The 22088-nt window shown below is 47.3% G+C and overlaps 1 protein-coding gene across 2 annotated transcripts in view; it reads left to right on the top strand.

Annotated features, from left to right (window-relative positions):
- Positions 1 to 8506: 8506 nt before the first annotated feature.
- Rptor (regulatory associated protein of MTOR complex 1) overlaps positions 8507 to 22088 on the top strand; it is a 306486-nt gene continuing 292904 nt past the window's right edge. The window contains exon 1 of one of the 2 annotated variants that reach the window (XM_075989895.1): positions 8507 to 9483. In XM_075989895.1, the coding sequence (XP_075846010.1) occupies positions 9322 to 9483 (162 nt within the window). In that variant the 5' untranslated portion in view covers positions 8507 to 9321. The remainder of the gene's footprint in view (positions 9484 to 22088) is intronic. The other variant, XM_075989893.1, reaches the window with a different exon arrangement.

Raw genomic sequence — 22088 nt, 5'->3', positions numbered from 1 at the left:
TCCTGACCCTTGATCTGAGGAGGTAGGGTGACACCAAGTCCTCCTGCCGCATTGTCTGCAAGTTGAACTGACCCTTTTGGAAGCGATGCGTCAACTTTTAAAAGTTTTATTTTTTGTAGCTCAAGGGTAGACACAAAGGACCCCCCTTATGCTTGTTGCTTGTGGGATTGAATTTGCCTTATTTTAGGTTTCCATGGCTATGATAAAACACTGATCCAAAGCAACTTGGGCAAGAAAGGGTTTATTTGGCTCTCATATCCTGGGCCACAATCCACTGAAGGCAGCCAAGGTGGGAACTCAAGGATGCCGAGATAACTAAGGTGTTGGGATCACCAAGTGCTGTACTGAACTACTTTGTGGCTGCTAAATGACTTTCCCTGAAATTGGAGGGTGACTGTCCCAGCACTCGGCATATCTTAGCTAATATAAGATGTCAGGTCCAAAAGAAACTCTGGACAAATGACCGACCGTGGTACCTAAGTGCGTGCTCTCTCCGCATCACGAATACCTGTTATGGATGCCATACTGGCATCCCAGCTCTTCTCACCCGCCCCGACCCTAACGGTCTCCAGCTCACGGGCTTCCCTTTCCCCAGCTTCTCATTCCTGTCATTTTGCAATGCATCTTCTTTTCTCTCTCTCCTGGTCTTCCTGTCTTGTTCCCTGTCCTCCTCGTGGACGTTCAGTCTGCTGGTCATGTTTCATATACTACTTTCGCTCCATGCTCTGGATTCTTCTAGATGCCGCTGACTGTACTCTCCCTCATATCTACAGCACAAATCTTCCCCTCAACCATGCCGTGGAGTGGTCACGTCCTCACTGACACAAGGAAGTGATAAGAGGTAGATGACGGCAAGTATGCTCCCCTGCTCCATGTCACCCGCCTGTCATATGATGAGACAAAGTTGGTCTTTCGGTATTCACGTTATGATGGCTCGTGTTGGTTGACACCCAGGAAGAGAGAAGCTCAGTTGAGGAATTACCTCCATCTGATTGGCCTGTGGGCGTGTCTGTCTGGGCTGTCTAAGAAAGACAGCTGAACATGAGCCCGGAGACAGCATTCCTTCATTTTGGCTTCAACCTCCTTTCTTGAGGATGGATTATAACCTGTAAGGTAAAATAAACCCTTTCCTCCCCGAGTTGCTTTAGGTCATGGTGTTTCTATAGCGACAGAAAGCAAGCTAGGATACATGTCACCATGACAGAAAGCCAAGGATAGCATTGAGCTTCTGATTGCCCTACTTCCATTTCCCAAGTGCTAGGATTATAGGCATGTACTGTTGTGTCCGATTTATGCTGGGGTTCAAGCCTAAGGCTTCATGTACTCAAGGCAAGCCCTCCGTCAACCGAGCAACATCCCTAGCACCCACTCCTTCACCCTTTTCATTTGCAGTGCTGGGAACTGATCCTAGGGCCTCACATATGCTAGACATGCCCTGACCCCTGAGTAACAGCCTGAGCCTGTGTCATGTTTTCTTTTCTTCTAATGTGGTGTCTGTAGTGGGCACAGGACCTACATCTCTGGTTCAACCTCCAGGAACCTGACGAGGAAGGAGGCCTGTCGGGGTCAGGGAAAAGCACCTTGACTCACCGGGCCTTGTCTGTCTAAGTCTATGTGGATGTATGTACACAAATGCACATAGAGCCTGGGAGAAGGCATCAGACCCTCAGAGCTGGAGTTGCAGGAGTCTGCAAGGCACCCAGCTTGTTTCATGAATGCTGGGATTACACGGCCCAGCCCGTGCAGTTAACTAAAGAGCGATCTCTCCAGCTTCCCTGCTCTCTCCCTCCCTCTCCCCTCTTCCTTCCTTCCTTCCTTCCTTCCTTCCTTCCTTCCTTCCTTCCTTCCTTCCTTCCTTCCTTCCTCTTTCTTTATTTCTCTTTTTCTTCTTTCTTTCTTTCTTTCTTTCTTTCTTTCTTTCTTTCTTTCTTTCTTTCTTTTTGTTTTTGTTTTTCAAGACAAGGTTTCTCTGTGTAACAGTCCTGGCTGTCACAGAACTTGCACTGTAGACCAGACTGGCCTCGAACTCACTAAGATCCGCCTGCCTCTACCTCCCAAGTGCTGTGATTAAAGGAGTGTGCCATCACCGCCTGGCTCCCTCCCTCTTTCTTTAAAAAAATTTGAGAGGACTGGAGAGATGGCTCAAGGATTGAGAGCATTGACTGCTCTTCCAGAGGCTCCAGACATAAATATCGTTACGTTTTTAGGGGGTGGCAGGGAGAGAGGAGACAGACACACCAGGCTTGGCAGTCTGTTTTCCCCTGAAGGAGATGCCAGACCTGTCACCCACTTCCCTTCCTCTTCTCACTTTGCTGTCAACAGAGCATCTGACCTGCAGGGGGAGGTGGCTTGGATTCTGCTAAAAACGGTAATGATGCCCAGACGAAAGCAAAGCACCTTGTATCTATTTTGGTTTCTTTTAAACTAAGCATAGATTTCTCTGGAAAGCCCTGGAGCTGGCTGGTCTCCGGTACGGAAAACAAGAGCTCAGCGAAGCACCAGGTCTGCTCGACTTTCCTGACCTCCAGTCTTGCTCCTGATTCTTGATGACAAAACACATTCTCTGCCCTTGATTGATTTGGCAGAGCATCTGCAATATTGGAGAATGACTTGGCCTGGCCCGCCTGCAGGCCTGCGCACAGTGTCTTTGCCGGGATGGCCTTCCGCCTTGAGAAAACGGTCCTAGTTGCAGCAGACCCCAGCCAAGCTAAATGTGCCGAAAGGACAGCCACACCAGTTCCTTGTGGGAAGGCTGCTTGTCTGAGCCTCTTACCCAGGCCTGCCCTGCAGGCACTGCAGGCCCTGTGGGCCCTCTTCCCTTTCCTGCTGACTGCTATTATGCATGACCAGCATCCCAGGGTCCTGTATTTGTCCTCTTGCTCACTTCACTGTATCTTTGGCATCATCAGGTTGTCAAGGACTCCAAGGACATGTGTGTGTGTGTTTGTGTTTCTGTGTATGTCTGTATGTGTTTGTGTGTGTACAAGTTTCTGTGTATGTCAGGTACAGATGCTAGAGGCCAGAGGACAATGGTAGATGTTGCTCCTTAGGTGCCTTTGCCCTGTTTTTGAGATAGGGTCTCTCACTGGCCAGTAGCTTGACAAATAGGCTATGCTGGCTGGCCTTCAAGCCTCAGGGATTTGCCTGTCTCTACCACCCCAAGCCCTAGGATTATACTGATGTATCACTTCTCCTGCCAGCCCCCTTTTCTGAGACAGGGCCTCATTGTATGGCGCTGCCTGGCCTGGAACTCACTGTGTATACCAACCGGGCCTTGAACTCACGGAATGTGCTGAGATTAAAGGCATGTGCTACTGTGCGCAGCACATTTAAAACAAAACAAGACACAGAACACGCATGTTGCCGGGGTTCAAACTCAGGCTCTCATGCTTGCAGGAGAAGCTCTTTGCTGACTGAGCTATATCCTTAGCCCGGCAGTCAATGTTTTAGGCTGGTGAGGGGTGTGTGGTCTACCACCATGTTGCAGGATGAGGTCCCGCTCCTACTGTCTGGCAGGTCAGCGCTATTTCTGCTAGTTTGAGGTCAGAGCTGGGTCTCCAAGCCCTTCTTCTCTTTCTGCTTGAGTCTCATCCTGATACTGTCTGTCAGCTCTTGGTTTCTGAGGTACCCGGTTTGTAAACGCCTTTATTCATGTAGGCAGGGAGTGTAATAGACAGGGGTGGGGTGGGAGGTTGTCCTCAAGCCCCATCTCCATGTTCATAGCTTGGTTCAGAGCAGACTTTACACAACTCTGGCAATGTATAGCGTACGTTTTCGTGATTGGATGGTTTCAGCGAGCAGCTTTATGGAAGCGGGTGTCCTTGCTGAGGAATGATGTAGGAGATGCTGAAATGGGAACCGAAGGCCCAAGTGGCCAGCTGATCACATGCCATGGAGACCGGACTGCCCTGGCAGAAATGTCAACCGTTTAGTTTTCTTCAGGCTGTCATTTGCTGCAGAGGCGCCCTGCCTTCAGAAAGCCTGGCAAGGCTTGTCTGAGACTGAATAGCACCCGGGACACACGGAAGATGGTTTCTTTTAAATGAAATAATCTAGCAGATTCTTCGACTTTCAGGTTGGGAGCCAGGCTGTCAACTTCTTCCTGATTTTTCTGTGAATCACAGATTACAGTCTGCACATGGGGGGGGGGGGACTGAGGGGCGGGGCCTTGCCGGCACCTGCAGGAATGGATGGAGCAGGAAGTGGTGGTGCACCGGGGAATTGGATGCTTTCATTCTTTTGTTTTTTGTTTATGTTTTCCTTTTTCTTTCTTTCCTGAGACAGAATCTCTTGTATCCTATGTTGGTCTTGAATTTTCCCTATAGCCAAGGATGGCTTTAAACTTCTGAACCTTCTGCCTCCGCCTCTCAAAGGCTGGAATTGCATAATAAATTACCACACTTATTTCTGTGTTGTGTGTTGCTGTATGTGTGGTGTGGATGTGTATTGTGTGTGTGATGTATGTGTAGTGTGTGTATGGGTGGCATATGTGTTGTGTATTCGTGATGTATCTGGTGTGTGGTGTGTGTGTATGTGGTGTGTGGGATGAAGCTCAGTTGTTGGAGGAAGCTTTGGAGAGAGTATTGTCTACTGTCCATAGCTCTGACTGGCTTGCCTGAGTAAAAATTCCAAACCCCAATTCTCTGACTTCTTACGTCCCATGATTCAGGGGTCTAGGGCACCCCAAGTCTCTGTCTTCTTACGTCCCATGGTTTAGGGGTCTAGGGCAGTAGGTCCCTTTGCTACCTGATCTCTCATTTATTTTATTTTATTATTTTTTTTGTATAAGTTCACATTTGCTATGTGTGTGTGAGAGCGTGTATGTAGGCTAGAGGTCAGTCTCAGGTGTTGTCCCTAAAGATGTGCCCACCTAGATTTTCTTTTTCAAGATTATTTGTGTGTGTGTGTGTGTGTGTGTGTGTGTCTGTGTGTATCTCACATGTGTGGGTACCCACAGTGGCCAGAAGAGTGTGTCAGATAGCCTGGAGATGGAGTTACCTGTTGTTGGGGGAGGCTGCTTGTTGGTTTCCAGGTGCCCGGCTAGCTTAGACCTGAAATAATCACACAGAAACGGTATTAATCAAATCACTGCTTGGCCCATTAGCTCTAGCTTCTTCTTCTTCTTCTTCTTCTTCTTCTTCTTTTTTTTTTTTTTTTTTTTTGCTTTTTTGAGACAGGGTTTCTCTGTGCTTTGGAGCCTGTCCTGGAACTAGCTCTGTAGACCAGGCTGGTCTCAAACTCACAGAGATCCACCTGACTCTGCCTCCTGAGTGCTGGGATTAAAGGCGTGCGCCACCATCACCCGGCTAGCTCTAGCTTCTTATTGGATAACTCTTGTATTAATTCAACCCATTTCTATTCATCTGTATAGTGCCATGTGGCTGTGGCTCACCGGGTAAAGTGGTAAAGTTCCCAGCATCTGTCTTCAGGGGCTCCATGTCTTCTCTCTAACTCTGCCTTCCTCCTCCCATGCAGTAGGCCAAATCATTAACCAATAAAAGCAACACATAGACAGAAGGACCTCCCACACCAACCTGCGGTTGTGAGCAGCCTGATATGGTGCTTGGAACTGAGCTCCGGTTCTCTACAAAAGGATCAAGTGCTCTTAACTGGTGAGCTATGGCTCTAGTCACACCTAGTTTTTTGTATATAGAGTCTCTCACTGGCTTAAAACTTGGTAATTTGGCTAGGAATGCCGTGTGTGTGTGTGTGTGTGTGTGTGTGTGTGTGTGTGTGTGTGTTTGTTTACGTGTGTGAGTGTTGGTGCATGCATGCCATGGCACATTGTGAGCTCAGAGAACAACCTTGGGCATTAGTCCTTGACTTTCATCTTGATACCAGGGCCTTTTACCATCCACCACTGCATATAGCACCTTGTTATTCTCCCCTGTGTACATTAGGTTCATTGGCCTTCCAGTCTTCACCTCCTACTTTATGGTATGAATTGTTGCATGATTAACAAAAGCCTGGAGACAGATACTGGGGTTCAAACTGAAGACCCGAAAAGCAAAGCAGCCAGCCACTGGCTCTTACCTCTATCTCAGTCCAAAATGGCGATCCTGCTTCCAGGAATCTCAGAATGAGACTTTATGTGAGAGCTGTCTCCTCCTGTTTTATAATCCCCTCTAGGGCTGGGATTAAAGGCGTGCACCACTACCACCAGTTTCTGTGGCAAACTAGTGTGGCTACTGGGATTAAAGGTGTGTGTCACCTCTGCCTGGTCTGTGAGGCTGACCAGTGGGGCTGTTTTACTCTCTGATCTTCAGGCAAGCTTTGTTTATTAAAATACAAGTGAAATGCTACTCCAGTGAGCGCTGGGGTTACAGGCATGCACTATTACATCTGCCTTTGCATGCGTGCAGGGATCTGACTCGGTGGAGCGAGTGCTTTTCTCACTGAGTCATCTCCTCACTCAACACCACCTGATTCAGGATCCTGAACGCTGCTACTGACACGTGTACAGCCAATATGTCACCTACGGCTATTTCACTAGTCTATTGCTGTTTTCTTTTAGAATATCCAAAGGTTTGTGGGTTTTTCACAGTCTCACTCTTTACAGGTGAAGGAATAGATAAAACAGGTTTTCCAGGTCACAGAGGAACAAGAGGGCTAATGCCACTGCTTTTCTCTAGCCCTGGCTTTCCGCAAAATGGCTGCAGTAGAGATCTCTGCTGCCCAAGGCTGGAGGAAGCATGTGGGTATGGCACCTGTGAGTGTCATGACTACAAAAAGGATCGAGGGACAAGGTGGTGACAGGCGGTGTGATTTCTGGGAGTCCTGAAGTCTCTGCTGGTGATGATGGGGGACACTCTGTTGCCATGTATTGTTCCGAGATTAAGAGAAGAGGATTCTGTGAGATACAGTAACCACATGGATTCTTGGGATAACGCAACAGGAAACACTTCCTATGTGCTGGTGAGAAAGATCTGGGATTGCAGCATGGACTCTCAGACTGAAAGGAACTCAGATGCTACCAATACCAGGACTATGGTAGGGACACATTGTGTCCAACCATGGAACTACTCTGAGGAGTGCTGTCTGCAGGAGACTAACCTAAATCATACGCTTGGCAGACTGCATTGGAGTTATTTATGGGACCAGTCAGTGCTAATGGGACTCAGGGGCAGCTTGTTAGGTCTTAGGCATTTTTGCTGTTTTTCATGACAGGGTTTCTCTGTGTAGCTTCGGAGCCTGTCCTGGCATTCACTCTTTAGACCAGGCTGGCCTTGAATTCAACAGAGGTCTGCCTGCCTCTGCCTGGGCACTGCCTGGCAAATCTTTTCTCCCCCATTTTATTCCAAGACAAGGGTTTCTCTGTGAAATGATCCTGACTGCCTTGGAACTTGACTTATAGACCAGGGTGGCTTTGAACTCATAGAGATCCTACCACCTCTGCTTCCCCATTTTTGGGATTAAAGGAGAGCGCCACACCTAGCTGGGGATTTTTTTTCCCTTTTAAAAAGCAGGTCGTGGTACATATCTTTAATGGTAGGCAGAGACAGGTGGATTTCTGTGAGTTTGAGGCCAACCTAGTCAACAGATTGAGTTCCAGGACAGGTACCAAAGTTACAAAGAAACCTTGTCTGGAAAAACAAATAAACACACAAACCCCCAAAAACAAAAACAAAGAAAAAAGAAAAAAGACAGGGTCTTACTCTTTACCCTGAGCATCTTCACAGCTAATTTTATCCTTTTGGTACTACCCTTTAACATTACGGTTACAGTTTAGGATCCTTAGACTGAGGTCACACAGCTTGAAATTGGTAACACTGACTCCAACAGAGTTTCCTCCAACACCAAAGCTCATGGCAGACGGGAGACAGGCCCCTCTGCCCGCCTGAACGGTAGCTAAAGGTTAAGAGTGTCTCAATAGCAGCCTGGCTCCGCAAGGCTGACACCACATGCCACATTTAGTTTATATTCCCCATTGCACCAGCACAGTTCCCAGGATTTGTCAATAACCGAGATTTACTGAATTGAAACAGAGACGTAATGCATAAGGCTTGCTTCAGTGAGCAGACACCGCAGTTTCGGTCGTTTGCACATGAAGCTGTAGCGAAATAAGAATAAACTGCCCAGAAAAAGGTAGATCAGACAAAAAATTCATAATCGATGAAATCTTTCCCCTTTAAAAGAAATATTAAAAAGAAAACTCGAACAGTCTTATGTGTCTACTATCAACGGTTTTTTTTTTTTTTGAGACATTTTTTTTCCAAACCACCTTTTAAAATCAGGACGAAACAGAGTGGTCTCTTTAACATAAAGGAACATAGCTTTGTTTGTAGTAGCGAAAGCTTTTAAAGATAATTGAACGGACATAGTTTCAATCGCAGGATTGATTTTTGTAACACAAGTCCAGTGAGCTAGCAGAGATCAACTAAGGAGAAAGGACGTGGTAACCCCGGTAACGAAGTGGGGGGAGGGGTGGACGAAACTCTGAGCTCCCCGCTTTCCCTTGGGTAGAGCGGAGAGAACGCTTGAAGAGGTTTGGTTTATTGGACACGCCGTAGACAGCGGTGCATGCTGGGCCTTGGCAATATGGCGTCCTCCTTGACGCGCTGATGAGAGGAGTTTCACTGTTGCTCCAAAGCAGAGGGCAAAACTCCCTTGACCTAATAAACCCAGTTTTTCCGTGTGGACCGCAGGCCCGTGTCGCGCGTGTCTCGGGACTCGTTCCCGGGCGGTAGAGAACCACGAAGCCGAGGACCAGGACCGGCCAGGCCGCGCGGACCCGGGGCTGAGGAGCCAGCTGCGGACGGGCATGATGGGCCGGTCCTGGCTCAGGTTGCAGCCCCTCAGGCGAGTGCGGGATCCGCAGGGCTGAGAGCCGGTGGACGAGCCCCGAAGTCCCCCAGACTCGATTCCCCGAGGCCTCAGCCGGGCCAGCGCAGTCGGAGAACCCGCGCCGCGAGCCCCCGGTGGCGGCGTTGGAGGCCGAGAGCAGGGTCACCCCAGGCCTGAAGTCGCTCCCGTCGTGACAGTCCGGCTCCGAGCCCTTCCGGAAACCCACGGCCTCCGGAGCTGCGGCTGGCTTGGGACTGGGGCGCGCGTGTGACCGCGCAGCTCTCGGGCTGCGGGGTGGGTGACCACCGGCTCTGCACCCCCACCCCGCCCCCTGCGACTTCCCGCTCAGAGTTGGAGATAAAGATCCCCGAGTGTTATTTTGCCTGGATAGGATCTTCGAACACTCTCCCACCATTTCCTTCCCCAACTCCTCGTTTTCCTGTATTTTATTTCACCAGTTCTGGTACACACTAGTTTTTAAGGCTGGAGGTTCTTGAGCGCTTGCTGCCAAGGACTCCCCCTCCCCCTCCCCCCCTGATGGAGTCGGAGATGCTGCAATCGCCTCTTATGGGACTCGGGGAGGAAGATGAGGCCGACCTTACAGATTGGAACCTGCCTTTGGCTTTTATGAAAAAAAGACATTGTGAGAAAATTGAAGGCTCCAAATCTTTAGCGCAGAGCTGGAGGATGAAGGATCGGGTGAGTGGATTCCCGTGGCATCTTTTGGACTTGGTAGTTTTTCCAACTAAGAAAGTTTCTGAGCAAGAAAAGCTTTGAGAAAATGCTGGTACCTCGAAGCCACATGTTGCACGTTAACTAAAACCCAAAAACTATTCCAGACTCCGGTTTTGGTTGAAAATAGATATGGCTGGTATGTCTAGACGTTACTCACCCGGTGTCGTTAGTTCAAACGAAGTTTTAAATTAGGAAAAAAAGCAGATTAGGAACAATTGTACTACACATGCTAATGCTTAGTAGCACTTAGAGGAAAGAAAATTTGGGAAATAATACTTGAACCCATGTGCTTAGTAATCTCATTTTTAAAATAACTAGGCTGTTTGAAGTGGAGATGTTTGGTACAATGTGCTGGGAAGCAAGGTTGCTGGAAATGTTTAACCGATAACAAATTCAGCAAAGTTATTTGAAAGTTGCAGCAGGCTTCATCCCAGTTCTATAAGGAATTTGTCTGGAAGGGGGACCTCCCCCCAAGTATGTGAATTCTTTTTTTTTTTTAAAAGGTTTATTTATTTATTGTGTATACAACATTCTGCCTCCCCAAACGCCAGAAGAGGGCTCCAGATCTCATTACAGATGGTTTTGAGCCACCATGTGGTTGCTGGGAATTGAACTCATGACCTCTGGAAGAGCAGCTAGTGCTCTTAACCACTGAGCCATCTCTCCAGCCCAAGTATGTGAATTCTTGTTGCTGTAACTTGGAGACGGAATATCTTCAGTGGAAATTACGGCGTTTGGTGTATGAGAGGTGGGAACTTGGGTTCAGGTTTTAGGCAGTTCTCATGGTGTTGGGGTGTCATGACCTGTTAGTATCAGAGAAGACAGCCAGCCCAGAGAAGCTTGCCCTCCAGTCTATTTCCTGGTCTAACAAAAGGGTGGTTTTGTCTGTGTGCGCTCACTTTGTTTTTTAAAGTTGTTTACTTCTTCCAGGTTTCTTTCATTCATGTGAACTTTTCAGTATAAAAGAGGAAATTGGTGTTATAACGTCCCGTCTGTTTGTGGTGTCTGTGTATGTTTACAGGAGGCCGCTGTTTTAAAAAGGTGTGTGCTGTTGAACACTCAACACAGTTCTAGCAGTAACCAGTGTTTCAGTTGTTGATTTGGCCGAATTTTAGGAGGATATAAAAATTCAGTCAAAAACAGTTTAGGTTGGGCATAGAAAGACATATCCATTTTCCCAGCACTCTGCAGGCTGAGGCAGGAGGATCACAGTCAGTTCCAGAGTAGCCTGCACTACAGAGTGTAAATCCTGTCTCAAACAGGAAAAATAAAAGCAGTATAAGTTATAAAACTGATGATGAGAGAGACTGCATAAAGTCTGTTTTATGGACATCTCTAGTACTAACAAAATAAAAATTTTTGGTTGCAATGTATATATAAAAATAAATTTGTTTTAAGCAACTCTATTTTTTCTCCCATTCTAGTTGGTGGAGTTCTTTCTCATTGAAAAATTTTTTTTTCTGTTCTTTTGAAAAGTGATTTCTTTGATCAGATAAACATGCACTAAAAATGTCCGAAACACATTAATGGGTGTCTTTTGACAACTTATTTTTGGGGTGCTGGGTATTGAACCCTGGTCCTCTGGATGGGCTGCCAGCGCTCCTTACTGCTGAGCCATCTCTTCAGCCCCCATGAAAACTTTATTTTATTTTATTTTCCAAGACAGGATTTTGATGTGTGTGTAACTTTGACTGTCCTGGAACTCGCTCTGTAGACCAGGCTGGCCTTGAACTCACAGAGATCCACCTGCCTCTGCCTCCTAAGTGCTGGGATTAAAAGGCGTGTGCCACCACTATTTCCCGGCTATTGACATTGCTTTGTAGTCCAGGCTGGCTTGCCGTGTAGTCAGGAATGACCTTGACTTTCTGATCTAGGGGTTACAGGTGTGCCCCATCATGTCCAGTTTTATGTGGTGCTAGGGAGTTTTGTGCTTGCTCAGCCACACTCTACAGAGTGTGTTACATCTCCAACCCTATTGTTGAAGTGTTTGTGTGTGTGTTGTTTTGCTGGGTGATGTAGTAAGAAGGATTGCTTGTTGGTTCCTAGCTGCTCCGCTAGCTTAGACTTGAAATAATCACACAGAAACTATATTATTCAAAACACTGCTTGGCCCATTAGCTCTAGCTTCTTGTTGGTTAACTCTTACATCTTAATTTAACCATCTCCATTTATCTGTATATCGCAACATGGCAGTGGCTTACCAGCAAAGTTTGGGCATGTCTGACTGTGGCTCCATGTCCTCTCTCTCCTACTCTGCCCTTCTTCCTGCGAGTATTCAGCCCAGCCTTCTCCGCCTACCTAAGTTCTGCCTTGCTATAGGTCCAAAGCAGTTTCTTTATTCATTAACCAATAAAAGCAACACATAGAAGGAACTCCCATACCAGAGTGGTGCCTTTTAATCCCAGCATCCAGGAGCCAGTGGAAGGCTGATCTCTGAGTTTGAGGCCAGCCTGGTTTACAGAGAAACCCTGTCTGGGGTGGGGGGTAGGGGGAATGTAAGTTTTTAGTAACTGCTGAGTTTCTATTTAGAAGATCAGGGAAGAAAGTTTGCTGCCTCTGGCCTTTTCACATTGTTCAGTGAAGAGGAAAATCATCACCTAATGTTTTCAGTCAGTTTGAGAGACTTTGGCGCCACAGGGTCTCCCTGAGTAGAGGCTGCAAAATCAAATGATCACAAGATTGGAAGGTGGAAGCCAGGCGGTGGTTGCACAAGTCTTTAACCCCAGCACTCAGGAGGCAGAGGTAGGCAGAGCTCTGTGAGTTCAAGGCCAGCCTGGTCTACAAAGCCAGTTTCAGGACAGCCAGGGCTGTTACATAGAGAAACCCTGTCTGTGCTGAAAGGTGACGCGAATGAATGAATCTGGCCAGGTTTCAGAAGCGTGGGTCAGGCTCCGAGACGAGTGCAGCAGGTTGTCTGATGTAGCGTCTGGTAGCTTTTCCTCAGGGACGTGGAGGTCACAGTCGATGAGGCATTTGGGCCTTAGTGAGCTCTTGTGCGTGCTTTCTTTGGGAAGCCAGAAAGTTCTTTTCTTTTCTAGACGGTCCTTGTTTTATGGTTGTGGCTGCTGCGTTACCCAGGCTGACATTGAACTTGCAGCAGTCTTCTTGCTTTAGCTCCCTTGAAAGCTAGGATGACAGATGTGCATCACCATGGCTAACTTTTTTTTTTAAGGTTTATTTATTTATTTTATGTATAGAGTGCTCTGCTTGTATGCCTGCTTGCCAGAAGAGGGCTTCAGGTCTGATCCCATTATAGATGGTTCTGGGCCACCATGTGGTTGCTGGGAATGAAACTCTGGTCCTCTGGAAGGGCAGTCAGTGCCTTTTTCTTCTCTCTCTCTCTCTCTCTCTCTCTCTCTCTCTCTCTCTCTCTCTCTCTCTCTCTCTTCCTCCCTCCCTCCTTCCCTCCACCTCCCTCCCTCTCCTCCCTCTCTCCCTCCCTCTCTCCCTCCCTCCCTCCCTGTCCTGGAACTTGCTTTGTAGACCAGGCTGGCCTTGAACTCACAGAGATCCACCCACCTCTGCTTCCCGAGTGCTGGAATTAAAAGTTTATGCCACCACCGCCTGGCCCAGTCAATGCTTTTAATGACTGAACCATTTCTCCATCCCCTCTTTAAAAATGTTTTGAAGATAGGCTCTCATTGTGTTGCCCTGGCTGGCCTGATAACTCTGCAGACCTGGCTGGCCTTGAACTCCCACAGATCTACCTGTCTCTGCTTTTCACTGGGGTTAAAGGTGTGAGCCCAGTATGTCTGTCTTTTTAATTAATTAACTCATTTTTATATGTGAGCCTTTCAGTTTAAAATGTTGGTTCTAATTCAGAGATTTTAAAGCAACGCTTTCCAATACCAAAATCCATAAAAACCATTTGGGGGAAGGTTTACCCAGTGAATTATCCATGTGTGATCTGGCAGTAATGGCCACTACTCTTAGCAGTCTGAGTCAGTCTGCCCTGCTGCATGGGGGTGGCCTTCTGAGAGCCCGGTCTTACACCTTCCTAAGAATGAGGAATAAGCTCTGTGTGCTTTAAAGACTTATTTTATGTCTATGGATGTTTTGTCTGCATGTATGTCTGCACACCAGAAGAGGGTGTCATATCCCATGGGACTAGTTAAAGATGGTTGTGAGCTGCCATGTGGGTTCTGGGAATTGACTTCTTGAAAAACAGCTAGTGCTCTTAACCACTGAGCCATCTCTCCAGCCCCTGATTTTATTTTTAAAGTGTATTGTATTAATGATTACTTATTAGTGTCCTATCTAGATTCCTAAAATTGGTACCAAAGGTGACTGCCAACTCTTTAGAGGTTTTTGTCGTCCAGTCACAATGCAGCCCATCCTCAGTCCAAGCTCTGCACCCCTTGTTTTCAATGAGGCTTGGTTTTTAAGTTCCCTGGTAACATGTTTCTTTTAGAAAGTTTGTTTTTACATGGGTGCTCTGTCTGCATGTGCACCTGCAGGCCAGAGGAGGGCACCAGATCCCATTACAGATGGTTGGGAGCTGCCTTGCTGGTGCTGGGATCTGAACTCGGACCTCTGGAAGAGCAGCCAGTGCTTGTTTCTTTCTTTTTTCTAAACATATTTTTTTCTTTCAAATTTTTATATTTTTTATGTGCATTGGTGTTTTATCTGCATGTCTGTGTGAGGGAGTCAGGTCCACTGGAACTTGAGTTACTGACAATTGTTAGCTGCCAGTGCTCTTAACTGCTGAGCCATCTCTCCAGCTATTCCCCTCTCCCAACATTTTAATTTACTAAGATACTTTAGTTAAATTGTTGTTTGGGTAATTCTGTGTATAGGGAATGCTATATATATATATCAGTAGTGTTTGGGGAATACAATTATTAAGTAACTAGACACACACATGAATTAGAATTTAACATGTGTCATTCATGGACTGGTGGCAGAAGAGGCGTGTATTGGTCTCCTCCTGTTGTGTTTTACTGTTGTACTTAATAGTTCTTACAAGGAGGCTGAAGAGATGGCTCAGCTGACTGCACCTCCCGAGGACCCCAGTTCAATTCCTAGCACCCACATGGCAGCTTACAACTCTTTGTAACTCTAGTTTTCAGGAAATCCCACATCTTCACACAGACATGTGTGCAGTGCACATAAAATAAAAATAATAAAAAGTAGTTCTTACAATGTTCATTTTCCTGATGGGCAGTGGATGGGTGGGGATCCTTGGTCTCAGATGGCTCTTGTGACTGGTGTATATGTGGGATGGAACCTGGGAAGTCTGAGAACTGGTGTCCTGAAGGAGGCATTGTTGCTCAGACCTGGGTATGTGAGTGCAGGAGTGTGCACTCGTGGCCGGCGTGGGCTGCACAAGTGAATGACTGAATTTCAGGCCAACTTGGATTCAAAAAAAAAAAAAAGAAAAAGAAAAGAAAAAAAGAAATCATTGACATGTATGCTGTGCCTATGTAGTGATAGACACCGTCTAATGCATGTAGGGCTGTTGACGTGTGGCCCACAGGTGTAACTGCAGCAGGAGGTCCCTTATGGTTCCCTCTGCCTTGCCTTGTTCACTTCCTAGAGCATCCCAGGCAGGCTCTGTTACTCCATGGGGGCTGCTGCTTCTGCTCATCCTTTGTTACTCAACCTAAACGTCCTTCTCGTCCTCAGCCTATGTGACCCCTGCACACTTGACACAGTTGACCCCTCTGTGCACTTGGTTGGCCATCACTTGCTTTTGGATCTTCATGAAAGCCTATTTTTTCCTCTTGGATTGCTGTTGGCGGCTCCAGAGACTTCTTTGCTGCTTGGCACCTCAGTGGGGAGTGTTGTGAACTGATCTTGTCTGATTGGTGGTTTGAGTTCTGTCACATGTCATTAGTCCTGATCTCCCTACACTACGACTCAGTTGTCTCATTGCCTACTTTATCTTGGCCACAGTATTTACCACCACTCAGTTGGTTGCAGAAGCAGCAAATGCATAGTTTAATTCTCTCTTTTTATCCTGCCTGGTTGCATCAGGAGGACCTGTGAATCACCTCACAGCCTGTCTTACATTAGACTGCCCTGCTTGGTCTGCCCTACTACAGTCCTGGTCCAGGCAGCTCTGTATCTTGTCTGGGTGATGGCAGTTACATGCTGGTTGGTTTCCAAGCATATCCACACCTCCTCTGCCCTGACCTCCCCCTTTTTAAGATTTATTATTTTTTTATGTACATCGGGTTTTGCCTGCATATATGTCTATATGAGGATGCTAGATCCCCCTGGAACTGGAGGCACAGTTAGTTGTGAATGCCATGTGGGTGCTGAGAATTGAACCCAGGTCCTGTGGAAGAGCAGCCAGTGCTCCTAACCACTGAACCATCTCTCCAGCCCCTGGCCTGACTGTGTGCACAGTGGTCCCGGGCCCTGCTGAGGCTGAGGCTCTGCTGCTTTCTTCCTGGTGCTCTGTGTTGGTTCCTACAGTGGTAGTGCAGAGTCCAGCCCAGCTCTTGAAGCCTTCGTGGACTGCCTGCCTGTTCTTCAGGAGTGATGCTTGGGATATTCTTCCCGCTGATCTTTGACCTGTAATTGTTCTCTCTCACGTCTTGGGCACTTTCTCAGAGAGGCTATCTGGATTGCTCAGTCTCAAGCAGCAACCCAAAATTCATGGCTATTTGGGGTCACCGTCTCTCTGATACTCTTCTCCACACTTCTTCAACCCGATGAGAGTAAACTTTTATCATAAAGCAATGAGTTTGTCTTCTTACCTTAGCAGTGCTAGGCGCATAGAAGGGACCCAGTAAATGTCCTGATGGAAGAGAGTAAGTAGTTTATCAAGGACTTCACATAGCTCTCTCTCCTAAGGCTCCGCTGCGCTGATAGTTACCTAGGGATTATTGTCTTCTTGCTCTTGGTGAGGACGCTGGGGCCCTAAGTCAGTGGCCTGCCTGAAGTCATACAAATGACGTGGCAGCAACGGAGTGAAGAAATGCTTGAAAAACAAAGCCTATTTCTGACAAAAGCAAGACTGAACCACATCATAACCTTCCCATGCTGGTTCCATGGCAGCTCCCAGCAAGACTCCAAGGGTAGCTTGGTGCTGATGTCCTAGGAAGTGACAGGAGCTGTATGTGAAGTAGCATCGAGGGCAGTTCAGGAGCTGTAGCTTTCTACTGTGAGGCCAGGGCTTTCTCACCATAATGGAGGATGTCGTTGGCCTGGCACTGTGGTACAGGAGAGGAGGAAACTGTGGCATCTTAGCAGGGGCACAGATGGAGCCACCTGAACCAGTGGCTGCTGTCTGTTGTTCGCATTCTTTGCTGAGCATGTTAAAAGAATCCTGGTTTCACTTGAGAAGCAAGTATTTTTCCTTGGTAAAGCAAGAGACGTGATTATTTTGATTTAAGTTTAAATTCTTGAGCCTTTGCGTATTAACTGTCTTTTTATTTTTGGAGACAAGGTTTCTCTGTGTAGCCCTGGCTGCCCTGGAACTTGCTCTGTGGCTTCCGAGATTCATCTGCCTCTGCTTCCCGAGTGCTGGGATTAAAGGTGTACGCAACCACCACCCAGCTGTTAGCTCTTATGCGTCATATCAGACACGTGTCTGCTTGGCAGGACAGGCCCAGAGGCCGTAGTTGAGGGTGCTGGTGGCCTTGTGGTGATGGCTGTGTGGAGGGGAATGATGACCAGGTGGAAGTGGGCCCTATGGCCAAAAAAGTGGCCATGTGTGTGTAGCCTGGTGGCCATAAGGGGCAGTGGTGGCTAGCTGGATGGCTGTTCTCTGACCAAAGAGGGCCTATTGGCTCTGTGTGTGTGTGTGTGTGTGTGTGTGTAGGGCAGGGGTTCAGCTGTCAGTGGTGAGAGGACAGGGACATAGCTCAACCCTGTTACTCCAAGTAGCCTGAGGCATTCCTCTAACCTTACTTAGGCCAAACTGGGATTTGTGGCTTCTATGCTGAAAAAAAAATTCACTGAAAAGGACTTTGGGAGTAGTCATTAAGGTGAAGTAGAGTGGAAGAGCTCCTGGAAGATGATTTAATACAGGTTCAAGCATGGGTTCAGAGAGAGGAGCTCAGGAGAAAGTGAGACATACCCGAGGACATGGGTGTGCCTCTCAGAGAAGAGTTGGAGGCTGGGCATGGTGGCGCACACCTTTACTCCCAGCACTCTTCAGGCAGAGACTGTCGGATCTCTGAATTCGAGGCCAACCTGATCTCAAAGTGAGTTCCAGGACAGTCAGGACTACACAGAGAAACCCTGTCTTGAAAAACCAAAAATCAACCAACCAAAAAGAGAGAAAGTAAGTCATACCCCCAAATGGGCTCCTCATGGCTGAGTCATAAATAATTCACAACATCAGCCATCTTGGTGCCCCCCCCTTCTCTCTTTTGATAAGTGAGATAAGCAGGGTGGCTCTGGAGATGACTTGGATAGAATTAAAGTCTGATAAGGTAAAACCATGAGCCATTAGGGTTGTGCAAGGAATTTCATTCGTATCCTTTCCCTTTAAGTGGGATTTTGGATGAGATTCCTAGAAAATTACAGGTTTATTGCTGGGAAGGGAGAAGGGCCATAAGCAGTTAGTTGTACTGGAATTCTTCCTGGCCTGATTCCTGAGTGAGGGTTTTCTCTCCCTTCCTCATGTTCCCAAGAGTTTCCCTGCCTTCCTGCTCTGCCTTTGTGGAAGGGCTGGGTCTATGAACACTGTGCCCTCTTTGGGTGTTAGGCCTGTGTAGTTGGAAGACATAGTGTATTCTTGAAAATGGACCAAGTGAGCTGTCATTTTAAGGACAGCATCTGACAGTGTTTGTTGCCAGTGAGAAGATTTGAGCTTTCAAATGAAGATTAGAGTCTGAGAAACCTCTGGGCAGTTGGCAGATCCTAGAGTGCTCTAATGAGAGCATGATGTGAGCATGTGCATTTTTTTTTTTTTGGCTACTGTAGAATGGACTATGTCAACATTTGAAACATGTTATTCAGTGAACCAATAAGCCAGTGAGGGCTTGAGTGTGGGGTGTAGTGTCACAGAGGCTGTAGCCTCTGATGGATTCAACTCTTCTCAGAATACCACTTAGTGAGCAGCTGCTGTCTGTTCCTGGCATGTTTGGATCCTCCTGCCCTCTCTGGCTCTAGGTCTTTGTCCTGGGAAGGAGGTAGACACACTGTTAGAATGTATCTGTTCTCCCTGAAGCTGCTGGGTAAAGAAATTTACAAGAATAGAGAGCCTAGCCACTTGTCTCACTAGCAGTTTTGAAAATATACGTATTTTTCATAGAATGTTAGTTGCTTGAATAAATAATGAGTTTATAATTACTTTTAAATTAATTCATAATATATTGCATTTTAAAATGTTTTACCCTTTAATGCAGAAAGTGCTGATAAATGTAACTCATTAAAAAAAAACCTCTTTGGGGGCCTCAGAGACTCTTTAAGAGCATAAAGGGGGCTACTGGCAAAATTTGAAAGATGTGTGGTCAGGAGGAGGACTAGGGAAGTCAGGCGGTGGCTTAGCTGACATTAGAGGAGGCCAAAAGACCTCGTCTGCTACCCACTCTAATATTCATTCATCCATAGACAGGGTTTCTCTGGTAGCCCTGGCTGTCCTTGAACTCGCTCTGTAGACCAGGCTGTCCTGGAACTCCCAGATCCGCCTGCATCAAAGGTGCGCACCACCACTGCCCAGCTCTCATTCTAATATCTTTTCACAAGGAGCCTTTGGGGTCTCTGAATTGGTTCTGGGGTGTGCTTTGCTTGTGAAGCATATGTGCTTGGGCAGTCACTGCCTGGCGTGTAGCCTCATAGCCATGCCAAGGTCTCGCTCCAGTAGCTTTGTGTGTGTGTGTGTGTGTGTGTGTGTGTGTGTGTTTGTGTGTGTGTGTCAAATGGCATAACTTACCCAGGAGGGTCTTGTTCTTTGAGGAGACCACAGTCGGCCGTCTCTGTGCAGGAGTCGGTCCTGTTAGCTGCCTTCAGTCCTTTCAGAAAGGTTCAGTGTTTACTTGAGCTGTACTCTGCCCTCTGAGCCTGCTACCCAAGATGATAGAAGACACCTAGTTACGCTGCACTGGTGTGTGTGTCAGTGGTGATGTTTATGGGTGAGAGTGACTTTATGTCACAGAGCCCTGTGTATGAGACAGGAAGGAACCTTTCACATTGACCAGCTGCTCCTGCATGGAAGCTGGGGTCTCACACCCAGAGTTGTAGCTGAGGTGACAGCAGAGGTGGCCGGCTGTGTGGAGGGGGCCAGTGGGATCTCGGTGAGACTGAGACCTGAGTCCTTGAGGGTGGCAAATGAGGTAACTGCGGCAGAGTGGAGGATGCTTGTGACTTCAGCTGACCTGGGGGAGGTAGAGTCAGGGAATCTGACTGGGATGTGGGGGTTAAATTCAGGCTTGTCAGGCATGTGTTGACTGACTCCAGCGGTCAGGCCCTCTCTTTTTTTTTTGGCATTGGAAGCCATGAGATTGCCCCTGAGTGTCTCATGCGAATCTCAGGAGTCAGAGTATCATCCACTAGAGCTAAAAAAAATCTGCTTTAAAAAAACGTGCCATGTTTATTTTCAACAGCGTGCTGTGAAAGAGTCCCAAAATGGATGGAAGCGTTTCCTCCATTTCCTCCTCCTTCTCACCTGGTAGGTTTCTGAACCGGAGTCAGCAGTGCTTCAGGCTGTCCGCTCACCCTCCTGCTACTCCAGAGGTTAGGACAGCATTTTGGATGTCAGTGATACTTGTTTCAGTAGAGCAGAAACTTGACATCTTTTTAAAGTCTAATTAAATAAATGGGAATGCCATTTCGATAACTTTTGGCATTATATATTAATGCTGTAACATGTTCTTAAGCCCTGAGCCTGTCAGGCTCTGGGTGGTTTGACTGCAGGGAACTTGATGCTGTTAGAGGTGGAATAGGAAGCAGCTCATAGCTCACGGGAGACAGCCGCTTTTAACTGGTGTTAATTTTCAGTACTTTTTTCAGATGTCTTTTGTTCTCAGCTAATACCATTTTGTATTTTTAAATTTTGGCATAGACTTACAGAATAGGAGATCAGTGTGGTGAGCTCCCACATACTTTACCTCAGACTCGGCTGTTTCCTTTTCCCATGTACCTGGGGGTTCTGTTTATGTGTGGGGCACGTGGTTTGGGCCAGTTGGTAACACTGTTCCCTTTACTCCCTTGTTTCTCCTAAGAACAAGGATGCTCTCTTTTGTGACCACAGTTGTAAGACCCAGAGCATTTGCCAGGTATTTAATACCCCATGTGGCGGTTTGGATGAGAATGGCTCCTACATGTAGGCTCTGTTTGAATATTTGGTCCCCAGATGGAACTGTTTGGAAAGGACTTGAGAATATAGCGTTGCTGGAGGAGGTGTGTCCCTGAAGTGGGCCAAGTTGTCCTGGTCACAGCGTTATGTCACGGTGTTAGAGCAGTAACCAGGACATAGCATCCCTCGCAGTTGACATGCAGTCTCTGGCTTGTCCCAGGAATTCTCCTTTATTAGTGATTTCTGTCCCTCCCCAGTCCTGGCTTTCTCACAGAGTGAGGGAATTCAAGATTACAGTACTCTTTGTAGCATACAAAGGAGCTTTTATTAGAATTTCCCCACTTTGGATTTTTTTTTCTTTAAAAAAGTTTTAATTTATTTTTACTTATTTAGTTGTTTTTTACTGAGGTAAGATTTTTGCTATGTTTAGACACACAGTAACGTTAAGAACATTCACAGCCAGGCATGGTGGTGCACTTCTTTAATCCCAGCTTTCTGGAGGCAGTGGCAGGTGGATCTCTGTGTGTTCGAGGCCAGCCTGGTCTGCAAAGTGGGCTCCAGGACAAAGAATCCTGCCTTGAGCTCCCCTTTCCCCAGCACACACACACACAAAGAACATTGGCACTGTTGTGTGTGATCAACGTTAGCTACTGTAGCAAATATCAGAAACGTCACTTAGGAAGAGAAGGGTTTGTGTAGACTCGTGGCTTCTGGCCTCTCAGTCTGTCATCCATAGCAGCATGGGATGTCTGGACACACATGGGAGCCAAACTCCTTACCCTCTGGGCCCTGAGAGGGTGTAGGGCCTGACGTCTGCTATCTTGCAAGTGCGAGGCCATACCCTCGCTGACCAGAAGACTTCTCATTAGGTCCTGCTTCTTAAAATCTGCCATCTCCTCCAAGTGCCAAGTGGAGGAGCAGATCTTTGCCATGTGGGCCTTGGAAGGACCTGAAGAGCCATTACCACCCCCACCTCTAGATCTCTTTGTTCCTCTCCCAGCCTAAAGTCTGTAGTGTTTTCTTCTCTTCCAGCTCTGGGGACCTCTGCTGGTCCTGCCCTCTGCCCTTTTGTCTGTGTTCCTGTGCTGCCCAGGCCGGTGGCTGAAGCATCCATCTGCTTCTCCAGCTGCAGCCTCCTGAGGACCACCGTGCGCACTTCTGTGCTTGCCTTCGCCGCTGTCTATGAATTTGTTGACCTTGACATTTCTAAAGACTGCCTTTTATAGTGTTTTCGCTTTGTCCTCGTCTGCTTATGCTCAGCTTGAGGCTGTGTTAAGGGTGAGGTGGGCCTCTCTCAGTATGTATTGAGTAGAAGGCCCATGGTGTTGCTGTCTTGTTCTTCTGACTTGACTGCTTTTTTACATGTTACTGTGAT

The sequence above is a fragment of the Microtus pennsylvanicus genome, chromosome 11 (genome assembly GCF_037038515.1).
Source record: "Microtus pennsylvanicus isolate mMicPen1 chromosome 11, mMicPen1.hap1, whole genome shotgun sequence".
Lineage (NCBI taxonomy): Eukaryota > Metazoa > Chordata > Mammalia > Rodentia > Cricetidae > Microtus > Microtus pennsylvanicus.
The sequence above is the reverse complement of the archived record's forward strand: the minus strand, read 5'-3'. Positions and strand labels throughout refer to the sequence as shown.